We start from the raw sequence: 20323 nt of genomic DNA on the forward strand, positions 1-20323 counted from the left end.
AATTTCTTGAGAAGGGGTATTTTATTTAGTTACAGAAATTCACATCCAAGTATGATAGGGCGGCTCCTGAGTCAATAATCCTTGAAGTTCACTCGTGTTTGGTCCCACTGTAATACAAGAGGCATATTGCAGTAATGGCTAGATTTTGAGTACAAGTTTTAATAGAACAAGAGGGTGTGTTTTGCTACCCATTTTCTGACGGGGAAGATTTGGGCAGTCTTTTACCCCATGATCATCTGCGGTCACAGTACATGCATAAGTTCAGAGACCTACGTCTTAGCTTCTCCTGAGTTTGTAGTTTTGTGCCTGGTGTAAATCATGGTAGGGATCTTTTCGTGATGTCTTTCCCTAAGTCTCCTATCAATGCAAATGCTGAGGTCTGATGAGCTGTTCTAGGGTGGGTGGTATTTGAGTGCGTGACAGCTCATCCTTAATGGCCTCAGAGAGGACCTAGCCTAAATTGGTTACGAAGGGACAAGTTGTTCCACTGGGTATCAGGGGCCCCACCTCTTAAATTCTGCTATGTATTCCTCTACCCTCTCTTTTCCTCTGCTTTAGGGACCTCATAGCATTTTCAGCAGTTTGTTGTTTAAAGGGGGTCCTCATAAATTTGTGCTAAAGCAGAGAAAAAGGAGTCTAGAGAATTAAGGATATCATCATTCTGTTCAAGGAAAGTATTGCCCATGCATCTGGGCTCAGCTCTGAGATAGGGTAAAAGTTATGACCACAATTTCCTATCGTTGGGGGTAAGTGAACGGCTTAAGGGTAAACAGTAGGTAGCATGAGTTTTTAAATTCTCTAAAGACCTTTCTGTCCCCAGAGAAGGGTTTCTGGGTAGCCTGATATGCGGTTCTTGTGGGGGGGGGTTTCCTCTCCACAACATCTTTAATGTACGTTTTTAAGTTGTCATTTTCTAACTTAAGTGTGTTAAGTCCTTCAGTAAGGAGATCAACTTTAGTAGTAAGTGTTTGTATGTGCGAGGCCATTTCAGTTGGGTCCATTTTATTTTTTATGGCTTGGTATTTCTGTCAGGCTCACAAATAATGCCTGCAACCAAAACAAAGATTGGATTGGACCACAGCCACTGAGGTTAGCAAAATATTATGTAGTTGTAGCAAAATTGTGTACAAAGAGCAGTTACATAGGCATTACCCCGGAGTAATGTGTTAAAAGCACAACAGACACAACTTGCATTTGATTTATGAATAATAGCTCACAGGTAGGTAAGGCTTCACATAGTATTAGCAGGGTGATAGTGATACATCAACCCGCTGACTGTGAACTAAATGTCAGAGTAAAAATAGTAAACATATAAAGCATGATTTATGCGCAAAATAGAAAAATAAGGTAATGGCCAAATATTACAAAAGTATACAAATAATGCGTATTGTAGTACCTGGAAATCAGAGGTAAAAAGGATTTAGGAAAAACAGTGTGCAAGGTCAGCTCCGATGAAGCAGTTTAGCTTAAAGTGGAAAGCTGGTAAGGCGCTCTGCTTGGCGTGTGACGTCACAGAGGGCGGCAGATCCGGATGAAGCTGTGAAAAGTTCTGACAGGCACAGAGAATTGTAACAGGCGTGATACTCTGAAGCGGAGAGCTAATCAGAGTGCAGCTCAGTTAGTAGCAAAATGAACAATTACCAAGCAAGGAGGCTAACTGGTAGGCCGGTATTTATGGAGATCATGAAGATTAGTTAAAGGGGCAGTGAGAAAGGGCAAAAACCTGACATGTATTTACTGGTGCTTTAATTATAAACCACTGCTTAGTGCTTTTTTATTACAATGAAACAGGCTGTGTTTCCCATTGTGAAATGGATATTAAACAGTTAATTGCTAATCTGATCTTTTGCACACAAGCAGTATTTGCACTCTCTAACCTCCCAACTGTCCCTATTTGAGAGGGATAGTCCCTAATTCTGACCTTATGTCCTGCCTTTCCCTGAGACAGCCATGTTCTATATGTGCAGAATTTCCCTTAGTTTTGCCCCAAAGACCAGCCAGACACGCCCACTGGTGCTCAGACACACCCATTACACTGCCCACTATCTACCTGTGACTCCACTGCTCTGATGTGGCCCCCTTCCACAATACATCAATGCCCCCCACCTCAACCTCCAAGTCCCTAATATGTAGCTACAAAGGTGGGAGGTATCTGCTAGCTTGAGTAAAAAAAAATTACTTTCAACTTGTTTATACAAGCACACAGATGCTCACAGTATACTTGTGGAAGAAATAAAACTATAAATATTGAGCAAAAACAGCACTGCCACTTGTAATCTACTCTATGTATTAGGACACATTTCCACCATTCCAATGATTGCATTCTCATTACTACTTCAAGCATACACTTGTACAGGGGGGGTTATGTTTTCCTTGGTATTTATTATGGCATCATTGACAGATGCTTTCCCCAACATGTGCCTTGCATAATACAAGGTATACAAGAATGGTTGTTATTATTGTGTTATCTTTTTTTGTAAATAGAGTATATGTTTAATTATGCAGGACTCAACAAACCCAGAGCCAGGCCAGCCACTGACTCCTAAATTCTACCCTTGGCTCCTAACTTTTTGGGTTGTTCTCTCCATATATTTATATAAAAATAGCATCTGCCTGCGCCCCTAACCTTAAAGGTATATCTGGCTCCTAGATACCCTTAGTGGCTCATAATTTTTAAACAAATTTGTCGAAGCACTGGCCTATTGGTATTTATCGACTTGCTGCATTATTCAGACCATTTAAAATTTTATTATCTTCAGTATTGGTTTCACTACTGTCAGTAAATTGCATTTTTAATTCCTAATTTATGATTGGCATTATATTATTCTAATTATACTTTGGGGGCACGAGTAAAAAGGGGGTTGGTAAGAATTTTATCCAGCGTTCTCTCATGTTTACCTACTTACAAATGCCATTATGCATTATTTCCATTTTGTAACAACAATTATCAATAAAATACTGTGGGCAAGATTACAAGTGTTGCACAATAGCACAGGGTGTTATCTTTTCAGTGACCTTGCGCAAAGAGTAATGCACAATATAGTATTACAAGTGGAAGGTTAAATATTATAACCAAAGTATCTTAATGCGTCCAGAATTGTTTTAGTGGGCCCTATACTTTTATTCAATTGCTCAGGGAACTCTATTAGAGCGCTGATGGTGCTCATATTACAAGTGGTTATTTAAAGGGATATAAAAACTCGCAAAAAATCTTTCATTATTCAGATAGAACATAAAATTTGAAATAACTTTCCAATTTACTTCTATTATCACATTTTCTTTTTTTTTGTTATCCTTTGTTGAAAATCAAGAAGGTAGGTTCAGGAGTGTGCATGTGGCAGCAGTTTTGCAACAATGTTATTCATTAGCAAGAGCACAAGATGGCCGAACTATTTCCTGTAATGTTGTGCTTCAGACATGTGCCCGCTACCTATCAAGATATCTCTACAACAAAGAATAACAAGAGAATGAAGCAAATTTGATAATAGAAATCATTTGGAAACTTTTTAAAAATTGTATTCTATATCTAAATCATAAAAGAAAAAAATGTGGGTTTTATGTCCCTTTAAGTGTTGCACTTGAGCATAATCCAAAATACCATTGTAAAATTAAGTGTTTTTTTTAGACCTGAAATAAACTATTATTATTAAAGGGACATTAAACACTTTGAGATATTAATATAAAATGATAAATCGTACATATAAAAAAAGTCTGCAATAAACTTTCATTATTTATTTTGTCCCCTTTTCCTGTAATTCCATTCTGAAATTGTGAGCTTTTCAGTTACTGATAGAAAGGGAAATGCAGGACACTGTTATATTCTACCCAGCCATTGGCTGCACCTTCTACTGACCTGTTTATAACTGTCCCTAATAGGCCATATCAGAGAAGGTAACCTAAGTTACAACATGGCAGCTCTCATGGTTTTATAGACAGTAAAACTTTACACTTATTTTGTTAATATTTAAACAGCTAATGATACTTTAAAAAATGCATCTACATGTTATTCTCAGACTAATCTTTTCTTTGAATTCATCATTTTATCTAGCATTTATTTAGGGCTAGATTACGAGTGTGCGCTCATATTACAAATTGAAAGTAAATGCCAACGTGTGAGCATAATCGCGATTTACGCTAGAATAATTACTGCAACCTCAGAGCCCTGATTTTAAAAGTTGCACAAAACACATCAAAAATACATTACAAAGTACACTTAGGGGTCAATTTAACAAGGGCCGAATGGCCCCTCTTTCCCTTGTTTCCGCGTGAGCCTTTAGGCTCGCCAGAAACAGCAGTTAAGAAGCAACAGTCTTAAGACCGCTACTCCTTAACTGGTCCGTCGCCTTTGAGCGGTGGACAGCAATCAACCCGATCAAATACAATCGGGTTTATTGACACCCCGTGCTAGCGGCCGATTGGCCGAGAATCTGCAGGGGGCAGCAATCCCTCTCTGAACGAGACATGTGTATGTATGTATGTATGTAAATATTAAAGCCATTTGCCTGCCTTTTTTTCTAACACCTGAAGACCCTCATATCTTTGAGCCTTTATAACTTTTGTGTGTAATTTTATTTTATAAAATAATGTTTATTAGATGGTGTTAATATGATTGAAAGGGCTGAATTATCAAAGTCTGGCGGACATGATACGCTGTCGGCATTTAGCATTGCACGAGCAGTTCTAGTGAACTGCTTGTGCAATGCTAAATGCCGACAGCGTATCATGTCCGCCAGACTTTGATAATTCGGCCCCTTACAATCATATTAACACCATCTAATAAACATTATTTTAAAAATAAATTACACACAAAAGTTATAAAGGCTCAAAGATATGAGGTCTCAGGTGTTAGAAAAAAAGGCAGGCAAATGGCTTTAATATTTACATACATACATACATACATACATACATACACATGTCTCGTTCAGAGAGGTATTGCCTGGTATTTTGGGACTGTACTGTACTGTTAAGTCAGGATCAGACTGATATGTCACAGGAAAATTCTTCTCTGTGAAATGCACATGTTGAGCAAAAAGAGGCTGCTCCTTAGGCTGTAACTAGCCATAGAACAAGCTATTATGCTAATGTTCTTTCCCAGGTTGAGCGCTTCTCTCCTTTTTGTTTATCTAATATATACATGTCTATATATGTGTACATATGTATTTTTATGTGTATATATGTCTTTACAGACATATACACATATAAACACATAAATACATATGTAGACATATTTAGAAGTACATTGGAGCCCTTTGCAGTTAAGTAGATAAAAATATGTCAAACATATTTATGCAATATTCATACTTAATAAAGTTTTTAACTGTGTATTTACTGTAAATATTTCATATTTCAAATGTTCTGCACATAGTAAAATATGTTCTATGTACTTGTAAATATATATATATATATATATATATATTTACTGTCTATATATATATATATATATATACATATATTGTGTTTTTTGTGCGGTGAGGTCAGAGGCTGGTGAGGCATTAGCCCATGATAACGCCAGAGAAACAGATATATTAACCCAATAGAGGTAGCCTTAAATTAAACTAAAGCATTGTTTCTCAACCGCAATCCTCAAGTACCCCCCAACAGGCCAGGTTTTCATTATAGCTGAACCACTACACAGGTAAAATAATCAGCTGATGGGTGAGAGCAGTTAACACCAGACAGGTCTGGGGTGCCAAGAACCATTGGGGGAAATTACAAAACAAATTAATTACAACCACACAGAGAAAGTGTAGTATTAATTTGTTTTGTAATATTTCCTGCCCTGTGACTCTGGGGGACAGCACAGCTTCCTGTGAGTGCCAGTGAGCACCCAGGGCTGAGCATGTTGCAGGTCATGGGATGTGTACCCAGCCCAGTCTGAGAGTGCAGTCCACTTCCGTGTTTTGTATATGTCTGGGGTGATTACATAAGCCTGTGCATCCCTTCACTTGTTCCCAGTTTGTTGGATTGAGAGCTTGCATTGTGTGGCTATTTTAGGGTCCCAGGTTTTTGGGAAGGGGCCCTTGGACGTGTACCTGAGCTTGTCCCAAGTGTACACTTGGAACCAAGTGTAAACAACAATATCTTATGTAATTTAGTAAATATTTACATATCATAATACAGCTTATACATAGCTGCCAACTATCCCAGTTTTTACCAGGGCTTGTCCCACTTTTTTGGCTTCCTGTCTCTGCATTTTAACTCTGTCCCTTGTTCAATTAAGTCTGCATTTGGTTTACAAATTTATGAGCAGTGCAGTACTTCAACACAGGGGTCGCTGTGGCATTAGTCTCATTGGTTATAGACATTTTTTCTGTAGATGCCTTCCACAATTAGCAGTGTGTAGTGAGGTGTCAGATAAGGGAAGTATGATGTATAATAGCCGAGGGGGGGGTCGGGGTAGTAGAGAAGAACTGAAGTCAAGCTATCAAGCAGTTCTCAAATTCTGATAGTTTGACTTCAGTGAAGTAAGGCATCTCAATAGTGTTGCACAATTTGAAACATGTTTCATTTCCTCCATGTATATACTGAGGCTTTGTTTAGCAGGGGCTTAAGATATCAGACTTTTCATGTGCTCGGACTCGAATTCAGAGAACGTACAAAACAATCCAGATTTACTGGGGCATTTATGGGTTTATTAACCTATTGCCAGAAATCATGACTATTTACAGGTATACCTCACTTTACAGCGCTTCATTTTATAGCGCTTCACTAATATAGCGCTTTGTGAAGCTGAAGTTCAACCTCTAAGGATTTTGAAACAGTGCTGTAATTTTCATGAGATTGCAAGAAAAGTGACTGGCACCATTTTGTTATGCACAGTTCACTCTTGTGAAACGCGTTGCATTGCTTGATTTGTACACTATAGATGAGTTGTTTTTAATTTTGTTTTTATTGTTATATTAAACAAAGTTTTTTAAGTAACTCTCATTGCTGTGTGCATTTCTCTACGCTACCTTGTGAAGGTTTGGTATAACCTCCCCCTCATCCTCCTGACTGCTACTTTTGGTAGTAGTGAAGCTTCACCTGAGCCCAGTCACCTCTCTGGGAAATACCATGCCTGTGTATCCAGTCTTTGCCTTGGTTCAGCTAGCTGGTTTGCTGTTGAAAACCAGCCTGCCTCTTCTGGCACAATTGGGTGCCTTTACACCATGTGAGTACCCTGAATCTTCTTTGTGCTTATACCTAGTGGATGATTGATTCACACATACGGCGCCTCTTTCCTTGATATCTACACTCTGTTTACAGCATTGCAGTGCAATCTGTGTCTCAGTGTTATAATCCGGCAAATTTTACTACAGTAATTGTCACTATTTTACAGGTACAGTATTTATTGAATACTTATTGACTACTGTGCTGTGCTAGTGTTAAACTAAACATAGCACTATTGCACCCCTAATGTATGTTAGTTCAAACATGTTTTTAAAACACATTAGCAAGTGAAAAAAAAGCCTAAAACCGCCTTCTTTCACTTTAAGGCAGGTTTTTTTACTTTACAGCGGGGCCCACGGTCCCTAACCCGCTGTATAAGCGGGGGTATACCTGTACCTCATATAATGCCATCTAATTATGAAGCTTTCAATAGTGTCTTAGCAAAAGTAAAACATAAAATAAGTCTACAACATATCTGCATACATTGTTTTCTGCAGTTCCAAAACAACAGTTAAAGGGGCAGTAAACCTACAAAATAATGTTATATAATTCTGCACATAGTGCAGAATTATATATCATTATCTGAGCGCAAACTTTATACAACAAAATATTGCAGCCATAAAGTACAGTTTTTCAGACCGCCACTCCTTGCTCTACTGAGCGGGTCTTTTTTTTCCCCAAAGTGCATCTGGGCAGCTGTCTACTCACAGCGGGCCTGATCACGCCATTAAACTCAATGTAGCTCGCTCCTGCTACCAGACCAGAGCAGAAGCAAGCTACATTGAGTTTAATGGCGAGATTGGGCCGGCTGTGAGTAGACAGCTGCCCAGATGCGCTTAGGAAAAAAAACATACCTGCTCAATAGAGCAAGTAGCGGCGGTCTGAAAAACTGTATTATAAAATATGGCTGCAATATTTTGTTGTATAAAGTTTGCGCTAAGATATGTGCAGAATGATATAACATTATTTTGTAGGTTTACTGCCCCTTTAACAGATTAATGAGGTAATATCACTGTCTAATTTCAGGCTGTGCAACATCTATGTAGATTAGAGTGTTTTGTGGTGTCCTGCTATACAGATGCTGAAGTGTTAACAATTTAACCCCTGCTTGCTTATTTTGGTACTAACTGTAAAGGTACAATTTATATGCCAATTGTGCCAAAGAGTGATGAGGAGCTTGATGATTTAACCTGCAGAGTGCAGAACTATAGCAGTACATCAAGAAAATGCTCCATATTAAAGCAATTTCATTATTGCACTAGTGCTTGCATATAACCCCGTGTTTGCAAAGTGATTAAACACACAGTTAAAGTTAGTGCCAGAGCAACAATGCACTGCTGGGAGCTAGCTTAACACATCTAGTGAACCTATGACAAAAGACAAATGTGTGTAGCCTTCATCAAAAGCTAGCTCCCAGTACTGTATTGCTGCTGAGGATATGTGTATATCCTTTTCAACAAAGATACCCAGGAAAACAAAGTAGAATTGATTTTAAAAATGACATGCTCTATCTGAACCATGGAATTTAAATTAATTTTAACTTTACTTTTAATTAGGATTTAATGTCCTTTTAAGCAACTATGGGTAAATTATACTACTAGTATTTTATGTGCTTAGTTTGGGGTGGATTGGAGTGGGAAGAGCAATGCAAACAATACCTGGGCATGGCTCTACTGCAAAGTGTCCCTGGTAATTGTTTTTCAAATGTTGGCAACTATTCATGGGTCAATCCCGCAAAAAAATCCTACCATGCTTTGTGAATTCACAAAATGACGTCACTGCATTCCATATATGATTCCAAAGCATGTGTGGAATACACTGATGCATGTGTGCTTATGCGCAGATCGTGTGGTTGGGAAAATTAGAAGTGGAAAAAATTACTACCAGCATTTGTGTTTTACATACGCTAACTACGTCGACTTCACACGCTCACACTGAGCATTGCAAACAGCTAGAACGCTGTTCCTGGTTCACTTTTAAAAGCAAGAGAAACACAATGGTGTTTAATGGATCTATAATGTTAAGAGAGAGAGAGAGAGGCGCCTGAGAGAGGTGGAGGGTGAGTGGATGAAGGCTGGATCCCACCCTGTGAAAAGCCCCCTGTAAGCTCGGCAGAGGTGAGGTTCACTAACGCAGTTTACATTTAGAGTGGAAGTTACGAAGGTGGAAATGTTCTGTTTTGCCTAATGTGCTGAAATACAGATTGGCGGCATGCTTCCCTATTAAAGTATAAGTTTTGATATTGAAAAAGCTATGCTGGTGTTTGAACCATGATAAAGCTTATAAATATATCATTGTAACCCTCAGTTTTTTGAGCCATGCGCTGAGAAACTTTGCCGAAATTTGATATGACATATGTTCAGCTGCACATGCGTGTATGTTCATGGTCGATTTAAAAGGAATGCGAGGACTAATTTTTTTCTCTGTCGAAATTTGCTACTGAACGATGTTCACATGCTTGTATTTACGTAATTGCATTACACATATTCTTTTGAAACATAGGTAGAGTGCGATTATGTAATTGTGCGCATGGGCAAATTGCAGTAGCAAATTTCGACGGAGAAGCAGATCTCAACATAACACCGGTGTTATATAATTTTCCTAGACCCATAAGAATGCTGGACCACGTCTCTTCCGGTGACGTAGAATCAGCTGTTGGAGGTGTGTTACTACAAATCCCCTCAGTGTGCATGCTCATCAAGTCACCACATCACACATATATATTATGTGCTGTAATTACCCATCTTCACTATCTTTTTTGCCTCCGCCTGAGGGGTTCAAGGGGGGCGAAGATGGGGGAATTACAGTACATGTTTGGTTAGCAAGCAGTTCTGTTGTAGAGGTTAGCTTCTGTTGTGGAACGCATGCGCAGTGAGTCAATACTTGTACTCGACCCCATAAGAATGCTGGACTGCAGCGATTGGAATGGGCGACTCAGTGGAGCGCATGTGTAGTGAAGGAATTTGCGATCAAACAGCTAATTCTACTTCACTGGATGTGACGCGGTCCAGAAAAAACCTAACACTAACTCCCTGAAGATCACCTTACCGGGAGACGTCTTCACCCAACCGGGCCGAAGTCCTCAACGAAGCCGGGAGAAGTCTTCATCCAAGCCGTGCGAAGTGATCCTCCAGGACGGGCAGAAGTCTTCATCCAGACGGCATCTTCTATCTTCATCATCCGGCGCGGAGCGGATCCATCTTCAAGACATCTGACACGGAGCATCCTCTTCTTCTGACGGCTAAACACAGAATGAAGGTTCCCTTAAATGACGTCATCCAAGATGGCGTCCCTTCAATTCTGATTGGCTGATAGAATTCTATCAGCCAATCGGAATTAAGGTAGAAAAAATCCTATTGGCTGATGCAATCAGCCAATAGGATTGAACTGGCCTTCTATTGGCTGATTGGAACAGCCAATAGAATGCCAGCTCAATCCTATTGGCTGATAACTATTGTACCTAGTTAAAATAAATACAAGTTGCCTGTAAAATTAAAATAAACTCTAAGCTAGCTACAATGTAACTATTAGTTATATTGTAGCTAGCTTAGGGTTTATTTTATAGGTAAGTATTTAGTTTTAAATAGGAATTATTTAGTTAATTGTAGTAATTTTATTTAGATTTATTTAAATTATATTTAAGTTAGGTGGATTAGGGTTAGACTTAGGTTTAGGGGTTAATAACTTTATTATAGTGGCGGCAAACATTGGGGGCGGCAGATTAGGGGTTAATAATATTTAACTAGTGTTTGCGATGCGGGAGTGCGGCGGTTTAGGGGTTAATATATTTATTATAGTGGCGGTGATGTCCGGTTCAACAGATTAGGGGTTAAAAAAATTATTTTAGTGTTTGCGATGTGGGAGGGCCTCAGGTTTAGGGGTTAATAGGTAGTTTATGGGTGTTAGTGTACTTTTTAGCACTCTTAGTTATGAGTTTTATGCTACGGCGTTGTAGTGTAAAACTCTTAACTACTGACTTTAAAATGCGGAGAGGGTGTACCGCTCACTTTTTGTCAGACTTGTAATACCGGCGCTATGCAAGTCCCATTGAAAACATAGGATACGCAATTGACGTAAGTGGATTCCCGAGTCTGGCCAAAAAGTACCTGTACCTTCAAGACTCGTAATACCAGCAGGCGTTAAAAGCAGCGTTGGCCGGTCCCAATGCTGCTTTTTAACGGCCTGCTGGTATTACGAGTCTTGAAGCCTAAAGCAAGACTCGTAATCTAGCCGAATGTTTGTGTGTAAATTATTTTTAAAACCCTTGTACACATCTGTGAGGGCATATAAAATAAGCTTTACTTTTTTTTTCACCACAGGTTCCAACAGTGAAAACTTCACGTGCATTCAACAACCATCTCTGATAAGTAAATATAATTTTATGTCTATATTGGTTGGGTGGGAAAGGGAATCCGTATTTTATCTATGTAATTTAAAGGGCAGGGTCTTCAAGGACCGAGGTCTGTTAATAATGAAAAATCTAAAATCCATTAAAAACGTATATTTATTAACGTAAAATTTATATCTTATGTTTATGAAAATGTAAACAGATATTCTTTTGTAAAATAACTTTGTTTAAAAATCTAATTTTCTTTTGCATGATGTACCGAGTCCACGGATTCATCCTAACTTGTGGGATATTGTCCTTCCTGACAGGAAGTAGCAAAAAAAGCACCACAGCAGAGCTGTCTATATAGCTCCCCCCTTATCTCCACCCCCAGTCATTCTCTTTGCTGGCTCTAAACAGGAAGAGTAAAGAGAAGAGGTGTTAAACTGTTAGTTTTATTTTATCTCCAATCAAGTACAGGAAAACTTCAGTGTGAGGAACGGTTCTTGCTATACAGCAATGAGGTATGTTCAGTCATTTTTCTGCAGAGACTGTGTTAACTCAGAAAGGCTGACAGTATCCCCTTTAGGGGAAGGGTAAGCAGTAATCCTAGTGTTTATCAGAGGTTTTTACTAGCTTGCATAAAGGGTTAATTTTTTGTGGGCACTCAGTTTGTTATGTGAATTTGGGACAAACGTTTTTGTGTCTGGGAGTAACGTTTTCTGTTTTATGGGACATTTGCCTGAGGGTTCTTTGGGGTTGTTTATAACCACATGGCTTTCCAGCAGGGTTTGTTAGTTTTGTGTAGGCCCCAGCAACATCGATTGAGGTGGGCGGGGCCTACATTTACAAGCAGCAAGCAACTTCTCCTGAGGTCCTGAGAGTCTTCTGAGGGACTAATTGAAGCTTTAAACCCCCATATTATCGCTTCCTAAGGGCAGGTAGGGCCACAGCAGAGCTGTGGCAAGGTGCTAGCAGGAGTTTTAACTGGTTTTAGACATTTTTCAATCCGCTTTTTTCATTTGGGGGTTTATTGCTTATTAACTTGTGGTGCAATCCTTCTATAGCTTAGTGGGTACACTGTTAAAATTTCAGAAAAATTGAAGCAATTTTAACCTGTTTTGCAGTTTGTGTATGCCTTTTTTTCTCTTAAAGGCACAGTACCTTTTTTGCAAATTGTGTTTTTTTCATTAAATAAAGTGTTTTCCAAGCTTGCTTGCTTTATTACTAGTCTGTTAAACATGTCTGACACTGAGGAAACTCATTGTTCAATTTGTTTAGAAGCCATTGTGGAACCCCCTTTTAGAATGTGTCCCACTTGTACTGATATGTCTATAAATTGCAAACAGCATATTTTGACTTATAAAAGTTTGGCATTAGATGATTCTCAGACAGAAGGAAATCAGGTTTTGCCATCTAGTTCTCCCCAAGTGTCACAACCAGTAACGCCCGCACAAGCGATGCCAAGTACATCTAGTGCTTCTAATTCTTTCACCTTGCAAGATATGGCTTCAGTTATGAATACTACCCTCACAGAGGTTTTATCTAAGCTGCCTGGGTTGCAAGGGAAGCGCAGTAGCTCTGGGTTAAGAACAAATGCTGAGCCTTCTGACGCTTTAGTAGCCGTATCCGATATTCCCTCACAATGTTCTGAAGTAGGGATGAGGGATTTGCTGTCTGAGGGAGAGATTTCTGATTCAGGAAAGATGTTCTCTCAGACAGATTCAGATATGACGGCATTTAAATTTAAGCTAGAGAACCTCCGCTTATTGCTCAGGGATGTTTTAGCTACTCTGGATGATTGTGACCCTATTGTAGTTCCAGAGAAATTGTGTAAAATGGACAAATATTTAGAGGTTCCTGTTTACACTGATGTGTTTCCGGTCCCTAAGAGGATTTCGGACATTGTTACTAAGGAGTGGGATAAACCAGGTATTCCGTTCTCTCCCCCTCCTGTTTTTTAAGAAAATGTTTCCCATTTCTGACACCATAAAGGACTCATGGCAGACGGTCCCTAAGGTGGAGGGAGCTATTTCTACCCTGGCTAAGCGTACAACTATACCTATTGAAGACAGTTGATCCTATGGATAAAAATTTAGAGGGTCTCCTAAAGAAAATGTTTGTTCATCAAGGTTTTCTTCTTCAACCTATAGCATGCATTGTTCCTGTAACCACTGCAGCTGCCTTTTGGTTTGAGGCTGTAGAAGAGGCTCTTCAGATGGAGACCCCACTAGATGATATTTTGGACAGAATTAAGGCTCTTAAGTTGGCTAATTCTTTTATTACAGACGCCGCTTTTCATCTTGCTAAATTAGCGGCTAAGAATTCAGGTTTTGCCATTTTAGCACGTAGAGCGTTATGGCTTAAGTCCTGGTCAGCTGATGTGTCATCTAAATCTAAGCTTTTGTCCATCCCTTTCAAAGGTAAGACCCTATTCGGGCCTGCATTGAAAGAGATCATTTCAGACATTACTGGAGGGAAGGGTCATACCCTCCCTCAGGATAAGTCAAATAAGACAAGGACCAAACAAAATAATTTTCGTTCCTTCCGAAACTTCAAGAGTGTTCCCTCTACCTCTTCCCCTGCTGCAAAGCAAAAGGGGAACTTTGCTCAATCCAAGCCAACCTGGAGACCTAATCAGGCTTGGAACAAGGGTAAACAGGCCAAAAAGCCTGCTGCTGCCACTAAGACAGCATGAAGGGTAAGCCCCCGAACCGGGACCGGATCTAGTAGGGGGCAGACTCTCTCTCTTTGCTCAGACCTGGGCAAGAGACGTTCAGGATTCCTGGGCAGTAGAAATTGTAACCCAGGGATACCTTCTAGATTTCAAGGATTCCCCTCCAAGGGGGAGGTTCCATCTTTCTCAATTGTATGTAAACCCGACAAAAAGAGAGGCGTTCTTACGCTGTGTAGAAGACCTTTTTACCATGGGAGTGATCTGCCCAGTTCCAAAAGCAGAACAGGGGCAGGGGTTCTACTCCAATCTGTTTATAGTTCCCAAAAAGGAGGGAACCTTCAGACCAATTCTGGATCTCAAGATCCTAAACCAATTCCTAAGAGTTCCATCTTTCAAGAGGGAGACCATTCGGACTATCTTACCATTGATCCAGGAGGTCAATATATGACCACCGTGGATCTAAAGGATGCGTATCTGCACATTCCTATCCACAAAGATCATCACCAGTTCCTCAGGTTCGCCTTTCTGGACAAGCATTATCAGTTTGTGGCTCTTCCTTTCTGGTTGACCACGGTGCCGCAAATCTTCACGAAGGTGCTAGGGTCCCTTCTGGTGGTTCTAAGGCCACGGGGCATAGCAGTGGCTCCTTACCTAGACAACATTCTAATTCAAGCGTCGTCCTTCCAACTAGCCAAGTCTCACACGAACTTAGTGTTGGCCTTTCTAAGGTCTCACGGATGGAAAGTGAACTTAAAAAAGAGTTCTCTTTCCTCCCTCACAAGAGTTTAATTTCTAGGGACTCTGATAGACTCGGTGGACATGAAAATATTTCTGACGGAGGTCAGGAAATCAAAGATTTTGTCCACCTGCCGAGCTCTTCATTCCATTCCTCGGCCGTTAGTGGCTCAGTGTATGGACGTAATCGGACTAATGGTAGCGGCAATGGACATAGTTCCGTTTGCTCGCTTGCATCTCAGACCACTGCAACTATGCATGCTCAATCAGTGGAATGGTGATTATGTGGATTTATCTCCTCAGATAAATCTGGATCAAGAGACCAGAGACTCTCTTCTTTGGTGGTTGTCACAGGATCATCTGTCCCAGGGAATGTGTTTCCGCAGGCCAGAATGGGTTATAGTGACGACAGACGCCAGTCTTCTGGGCTGGGGTGCAGTCTGGAGTTCCCTGAAAGCTCAGGGTTTGTGGACTCGGGAGGAGGCTCTCCTACCGATAAATATTCTGGAATTAAGAGCGATATTCAATGCTCTCCAGGCATGGCCTCAGCTGGCTTCGGCCAGATTAATCAGGTTTCAGTCGGACAACATCACAACTGTGGCTTATATCTATCATCAGGGCGGAACAAAGAGTTCCTTAGCGATGATAGAGGTCTCAAGGATAATCCAATGGGCAGAGGCTCACTCTTGCCCATCTGTCAGCGATCTATATCCCAGGTGTAGAGAACTGGGAGGCAGATTTTCTAAGTCGTCAGACTTTTCATCCGGGGGAGTGGGAACTCCATCCGGAGGTGTTTGCACAATTGATTCAGCAATGGGGCACACCAGAATTGGATCTGATGGCGTCTCGTCAGAATGCCAAACTTCCTCGTTACGGCTCCAGGTCAAGGAATCCTCAGGCTGTACTGATAGATGCTCTAGCAGTACCCTGGTCGTTCAACCTGGCTTATGTGTTTCCACCTTAACCTCTCCTTCCACGTCTGATTGACAGAATCAAACAGGAGAGAGCATCAGTGATTTTGATAGCGCCTGCGTGGCCACGCAGGACTTGGTATGCAGACCTGGTGGACATGTCATCCCTTCCACCATGGTCTCTGCCATTGAGACAGGACCTTCTGATTCAAGGTCCATTCAAGCATCCAAATCTAATTTCTCTGCAACTGACTGCTTGGAGATTGAACGCTTGATTCTATCAAAGCGGGGTTTCTCTGAGTCAGTCATAAATACCTTGATTCAGGCTCGAAAGCCTGTTACCAGGAAAATTTATCATAAGATATGGGCGTAAATATCTTTTTTTGGTGCGAATCCAAAGGCTTCTCCTGGAGTAAAATCAGGATTCCTAGGATTTTGTCTTTTCTCCAAGAGGGATTGGAGAAAGGATTATCAGCTAGTTCCCTAAAGGGACAGATATCTGCTCTGTCTATTTTGTTGCACAAGCGTCTGGCAGATGTTCCAGACGTTCAGGCTTTTTGTCAGGCTTTAGTTAGAATTAAGCCTGTGTTTAAACCTATTGCTCCGCCATGGAGTCTAAATTTAGTTCTTAGAGTTCTTCAGGGGCTTCCGTTTGAACCCATGCATTCCATAGATATAAAGCTTTTATCTTGGAAAGTTTTGTTCCTAGTTGCTATCTCTTCAGCTCGAAGAGTTTCTGAACTATCTGCATTACAATGTGACTCTCCTTATCTTGTGTTCCATGCTGATAAGGTGGTTTTGCGTACCAAGCCTGGGTTCCTACCTAAGGTTGTTACTACAGGAATATCAATCAAGAAATTGTTGTTCCTTCTCTGTGTCCTAATCCTTCTTGTAAGAAGGAACGTCTGTTGCACATCTTGGACGTGGTTCGTGCTTTGAAATTTTATTTGCAGGCAACCAAAGATTTTCATCAAACATCTTCTTTGTTTGTTGTCTATTCTGGAAAGCGTAGGGGTCAAAAGGCTACGGCGACTTCTCTTTCCATTTGGCTGAAATGCATCATCCGTTTGGCTTATGAGACTGCTGGACAGCAGCCTCCTGAAATGATTACAGCTCATTCTACTAGAGCGGTAGCTTCCACATGGGCTTTTAAAAATGATGCTTCTGTTGAACAGATTTGGTCGTCGCTTCATACCTTTTAAAAGTTTTATAAATTTGATACTTTTGCTTCTTCGGAGGCTATTTTTGGGAGAAAGGTTTTGCAAGCAGTGGTGCCTTCCGTTTAGGTTCCTGTCTTGTCCCTCCCTTCATCCGTGTCCTAAAGCTTTGGTATTGGTATCCCACAAGTTAGGATGAATCCGTGGACTCGGTACATCATGCAAAAGAAAACAAAATTTATGCTTACCTGATAAATTTCTTTCTTTTGCGATGTACCGAGTCCACGGCCCGCCCTGTGTATTCAAGACAGATAGTATTTTTTTATGTAAACTTCAGTCACCTCTGCACCTTATAGTTTCTCCTTTTCTTCCTTGGCCTTCGGTCGAATGACTGGGGGGTGGATTTAAGGGGGGAGCTATATAGACAGCTCTGCTGTGGTGCTCTCTTTGCTACTTCCTGTCAGGAAGGACAATATCCCACAAGTTAGGATGAATCCGTGGACTCGGTACACCGCAAAAGAAAGAAATTTATCAGGTAAGTATAAATTTTGTTTTTGTATTTTTGGCTCAAGGTAACTATTTGTTTAACCCCTGCAAAGCAGAATTTAACTGGTGATTGGCAAGTTTACTGGTTGTGTCCTTTTATTCTTGTTGTTTATTTATAAAGCGCCAACATTTTACACAGCACTATGCAAAGGTATATTACAATTATAAAGGGACAATACAATAAAAAACTTACAATGAGATGTTATATAAGACTATACACTGTACATTACTATACTTTCATTGACAAACATAAACAAAAGAAGAGGAGTGCCCTGCCCTTGACTACAATCAGTTGTAGATGCCCTTTTATACAAAGTGAGCTACAGTTAGAGAGGCCCTCAAGCTGTATCTCCTTGGTCTAAACTCAAAAATTGTGAACTGGGTAGAATGCTGGCTTAAGGATAGAAAACATAGTGTCTTTGTAAATGGAGTACATTCAGCCGTTACTAGTGGTGTTCCTCAGAGGTCAGTTCTGGGGCCTGTTTTGTTTAACATATTGATCAGAGATATCAGCAAAGGGCTACAGAGGAAAGTATGTCTGTTTGCAGATGATACAAAAATGTATAATAGAGTAGATGTTCAAGTGGGGGTAGACAAAATGAGAAGTGATATACAACAATTGGAGGATTGGACAAATGACTGGGATTTAAAGTTTAATACTGCAAAGTGTAAAATTATGCATTTGGGGAACAAGAATCCAAACGTTAATTACAGACTCAATGATGATTTAAAATTTAGTAAACAATGTAGTAATGCAGCGAGTAGGGCCAGCAGCATGCTTGGATGTATTGGTAGAGGTATTTGCAGCAGAAATAGTAAGGTTCTTATGCCACTTTACAGATCATTAGTTAGGCCTCATCTTGAGTATTGTGTGCAGTTCTGGAGGCCATATCTTCAGAAGGATATTAACAAATTTGAATCTGTGCAAAGGAGGGCTACCAAAACGGTACATGATCCTAAAAATAAAACATACCACAAGAGGCTCAATTACCTAAATATGTATAGCTTACAGGAGAGAAGGGAAAGAGGTAATATGATAGCAACTTTCAAATATATTAAAGGGCTTAGTAAAGCTGAGACTGGGAATATTTTACATAAAAAGATAAATTCAAGAACAAGGGGTCATGATATCAAGGGTAGTATATCCAGGAATAATTTGAGGAAGCATTTCTTTACAGAGAGGGTGATTGATTCTTGGAATAAACTTCCACAAATAACACTGTGGGGGACTTTAAGAATGCCTGGGATAAGCATAAGGCTATCCTACGAACTAGATAAGTTTATACTTTTAGGAAATATTGGGCAGACTTGCTTGGCCTATGGCTCTTATCTGCCATCAAAATCTATTTTTCTATGTTTACAAGCTAAATCTACTCAAGAGCTCTAATTCCTATGGCTTTCAAGAAGGATTTTAAACACAGGACCAGATGATCTAAACTTTGCAATATCATACGTAGTTTTTCATGGTGAACCTCTGTTTTAGTTTGCGAGAAAAAACTGTGAGATCTGTAGTGCAAAAATCTTTACATATATGCGCTCGGATTAGGGGGGGGGGAAATCATATATGCCAATGTAACACCCATGTTCAGCCCATTTTACCATTTTTATGTATTTTGTATTTTTAAGTATGAATTTCTTGCTTATTTTTTCTACATCCAGTGTACTTAAAATGCAATTTACGCGGTGAATAGTTAATATAATTTATTTCTGTGTAATTTACATACAAATTTTACGTTTTTGATCAAATAAAATTTCTTTCTAAAAAGTCTACGAAAATCCTTATTTGTGGGAATTCAGCTACTGGCCACCAGGAGGAGGCCCCACAACAAATCGTTAAGTATCCCTTCTACTTCCCTCTCTCTCCCAGTAGTTCTTTGCCTTGTCAAGGAGAGAGGCATGGATAGAGGTGTTGAGGATTTTTTGAATTATTACAAGGATATTAATCCAAAAACATTTCCCTCAGTGTATAATTCCTAAAAGAGAGGGAAATAGAAGAGAACAGCCTTCCACAGGTGTTGCTGAGAAGTTCCTTTAGACTCCTCTTGCTTGGACTTGAAGATGTACTCCCTCAGTATATCCTCTACTGTTACAGTACCTGATGGCCAGTTTAATGGACCTGCATGTGGTGTTTATGGTAAGATCAGTGGTGGGGCAATGATTTAAGTACCTGCATTCCCCTTTACAGCCCTTGGGTTATTAGCAGGATCACTAAGTTAGTGTTCAGCAAAGCCACCAGTATATAATTCTGTATACTCTAATTTCAGGCTGGTCAGATAAGTATGCTTACTATGTATTGGTGTTTGAGAAAATTTATTTTGTGCTTTTGTGTCGAGTGTCTTGTTAGCTCAGTGAGTTAAAGGACATGGAAACAGCTTGTTAAGTCACTAGTTCTGACGGAAGCCTGTCTGAGTCTCATTGTAAGGACATAATAATAATTTTATTATTAAAGATTTCTATACTATTTGAGGAAAATTGCTTAGGGGGTTTTAACCTTTGTGCAATTGCCGCGTTAAGGATGTTTGCCTCTTTAAGGGTCTCACATGGTCTCTCGGTTGCATGTTGAAGTTTGTGACTTCCATTGAGAGCTGAATCAGCTATTCATATGTGGGAGTGCTAAAATGTCACATAGGGACCACATGAACGGGTATAGTATATGGAGAAGACAGAAAACAGCGTGGGTGACACTTTTTAGTCAAACTCTAATATAAAGGTGCCATTTATTTTATCTAGTCCGTAATAAATGCGCAAGCTATGGAGGACTCTGATGCGTTAGAGGGTACTCCCTCTTTAACCAAATCTAATTCCTGTGTTTATTGTGAGG

The 20323-nt window shown here is 40.0% G+C and overlaps 1 protein-coding gene across 2 annotated transcripts in view; it reads left to right on the plus strand.

Annotated features, from left to right (window-relative positions):
* The window catches only part of ADGRE5 (adhesion G protein-coupled receptor E5), a 580790-nt gene that overhangs the window by 235868 nt on the left and 324599 nt on the right, over positions 1 to 20323 (plus strand). For both annotated transcript variants that reach the window (XM_053718071.1, XM_053718072.1), the window contains exon 4: positions 11469 to 11516. In XM_053718071.1, coding sequence (XP_053574046.1) covers positions 11469 to 11516 — 48 coding nt within the window. The remainder of the gene's footprint in view (positions 1 to 11468; positions 11517 to 20323) is intronic.

Source organism: Bombina bombina, chromosome 6 (genome assembly GCF_027579735.1).
Source record: "Bombina bombina isolate aBomBom1 chromosome 6, aBomBom1.pri, whole genome shotgun sequence".
Taxonomy (NCBI): Eukaryota; Metazoa; Chordata; class Amphibia; order Anura; family Bombinatoridae; genus Bombina; species Bombina bombina.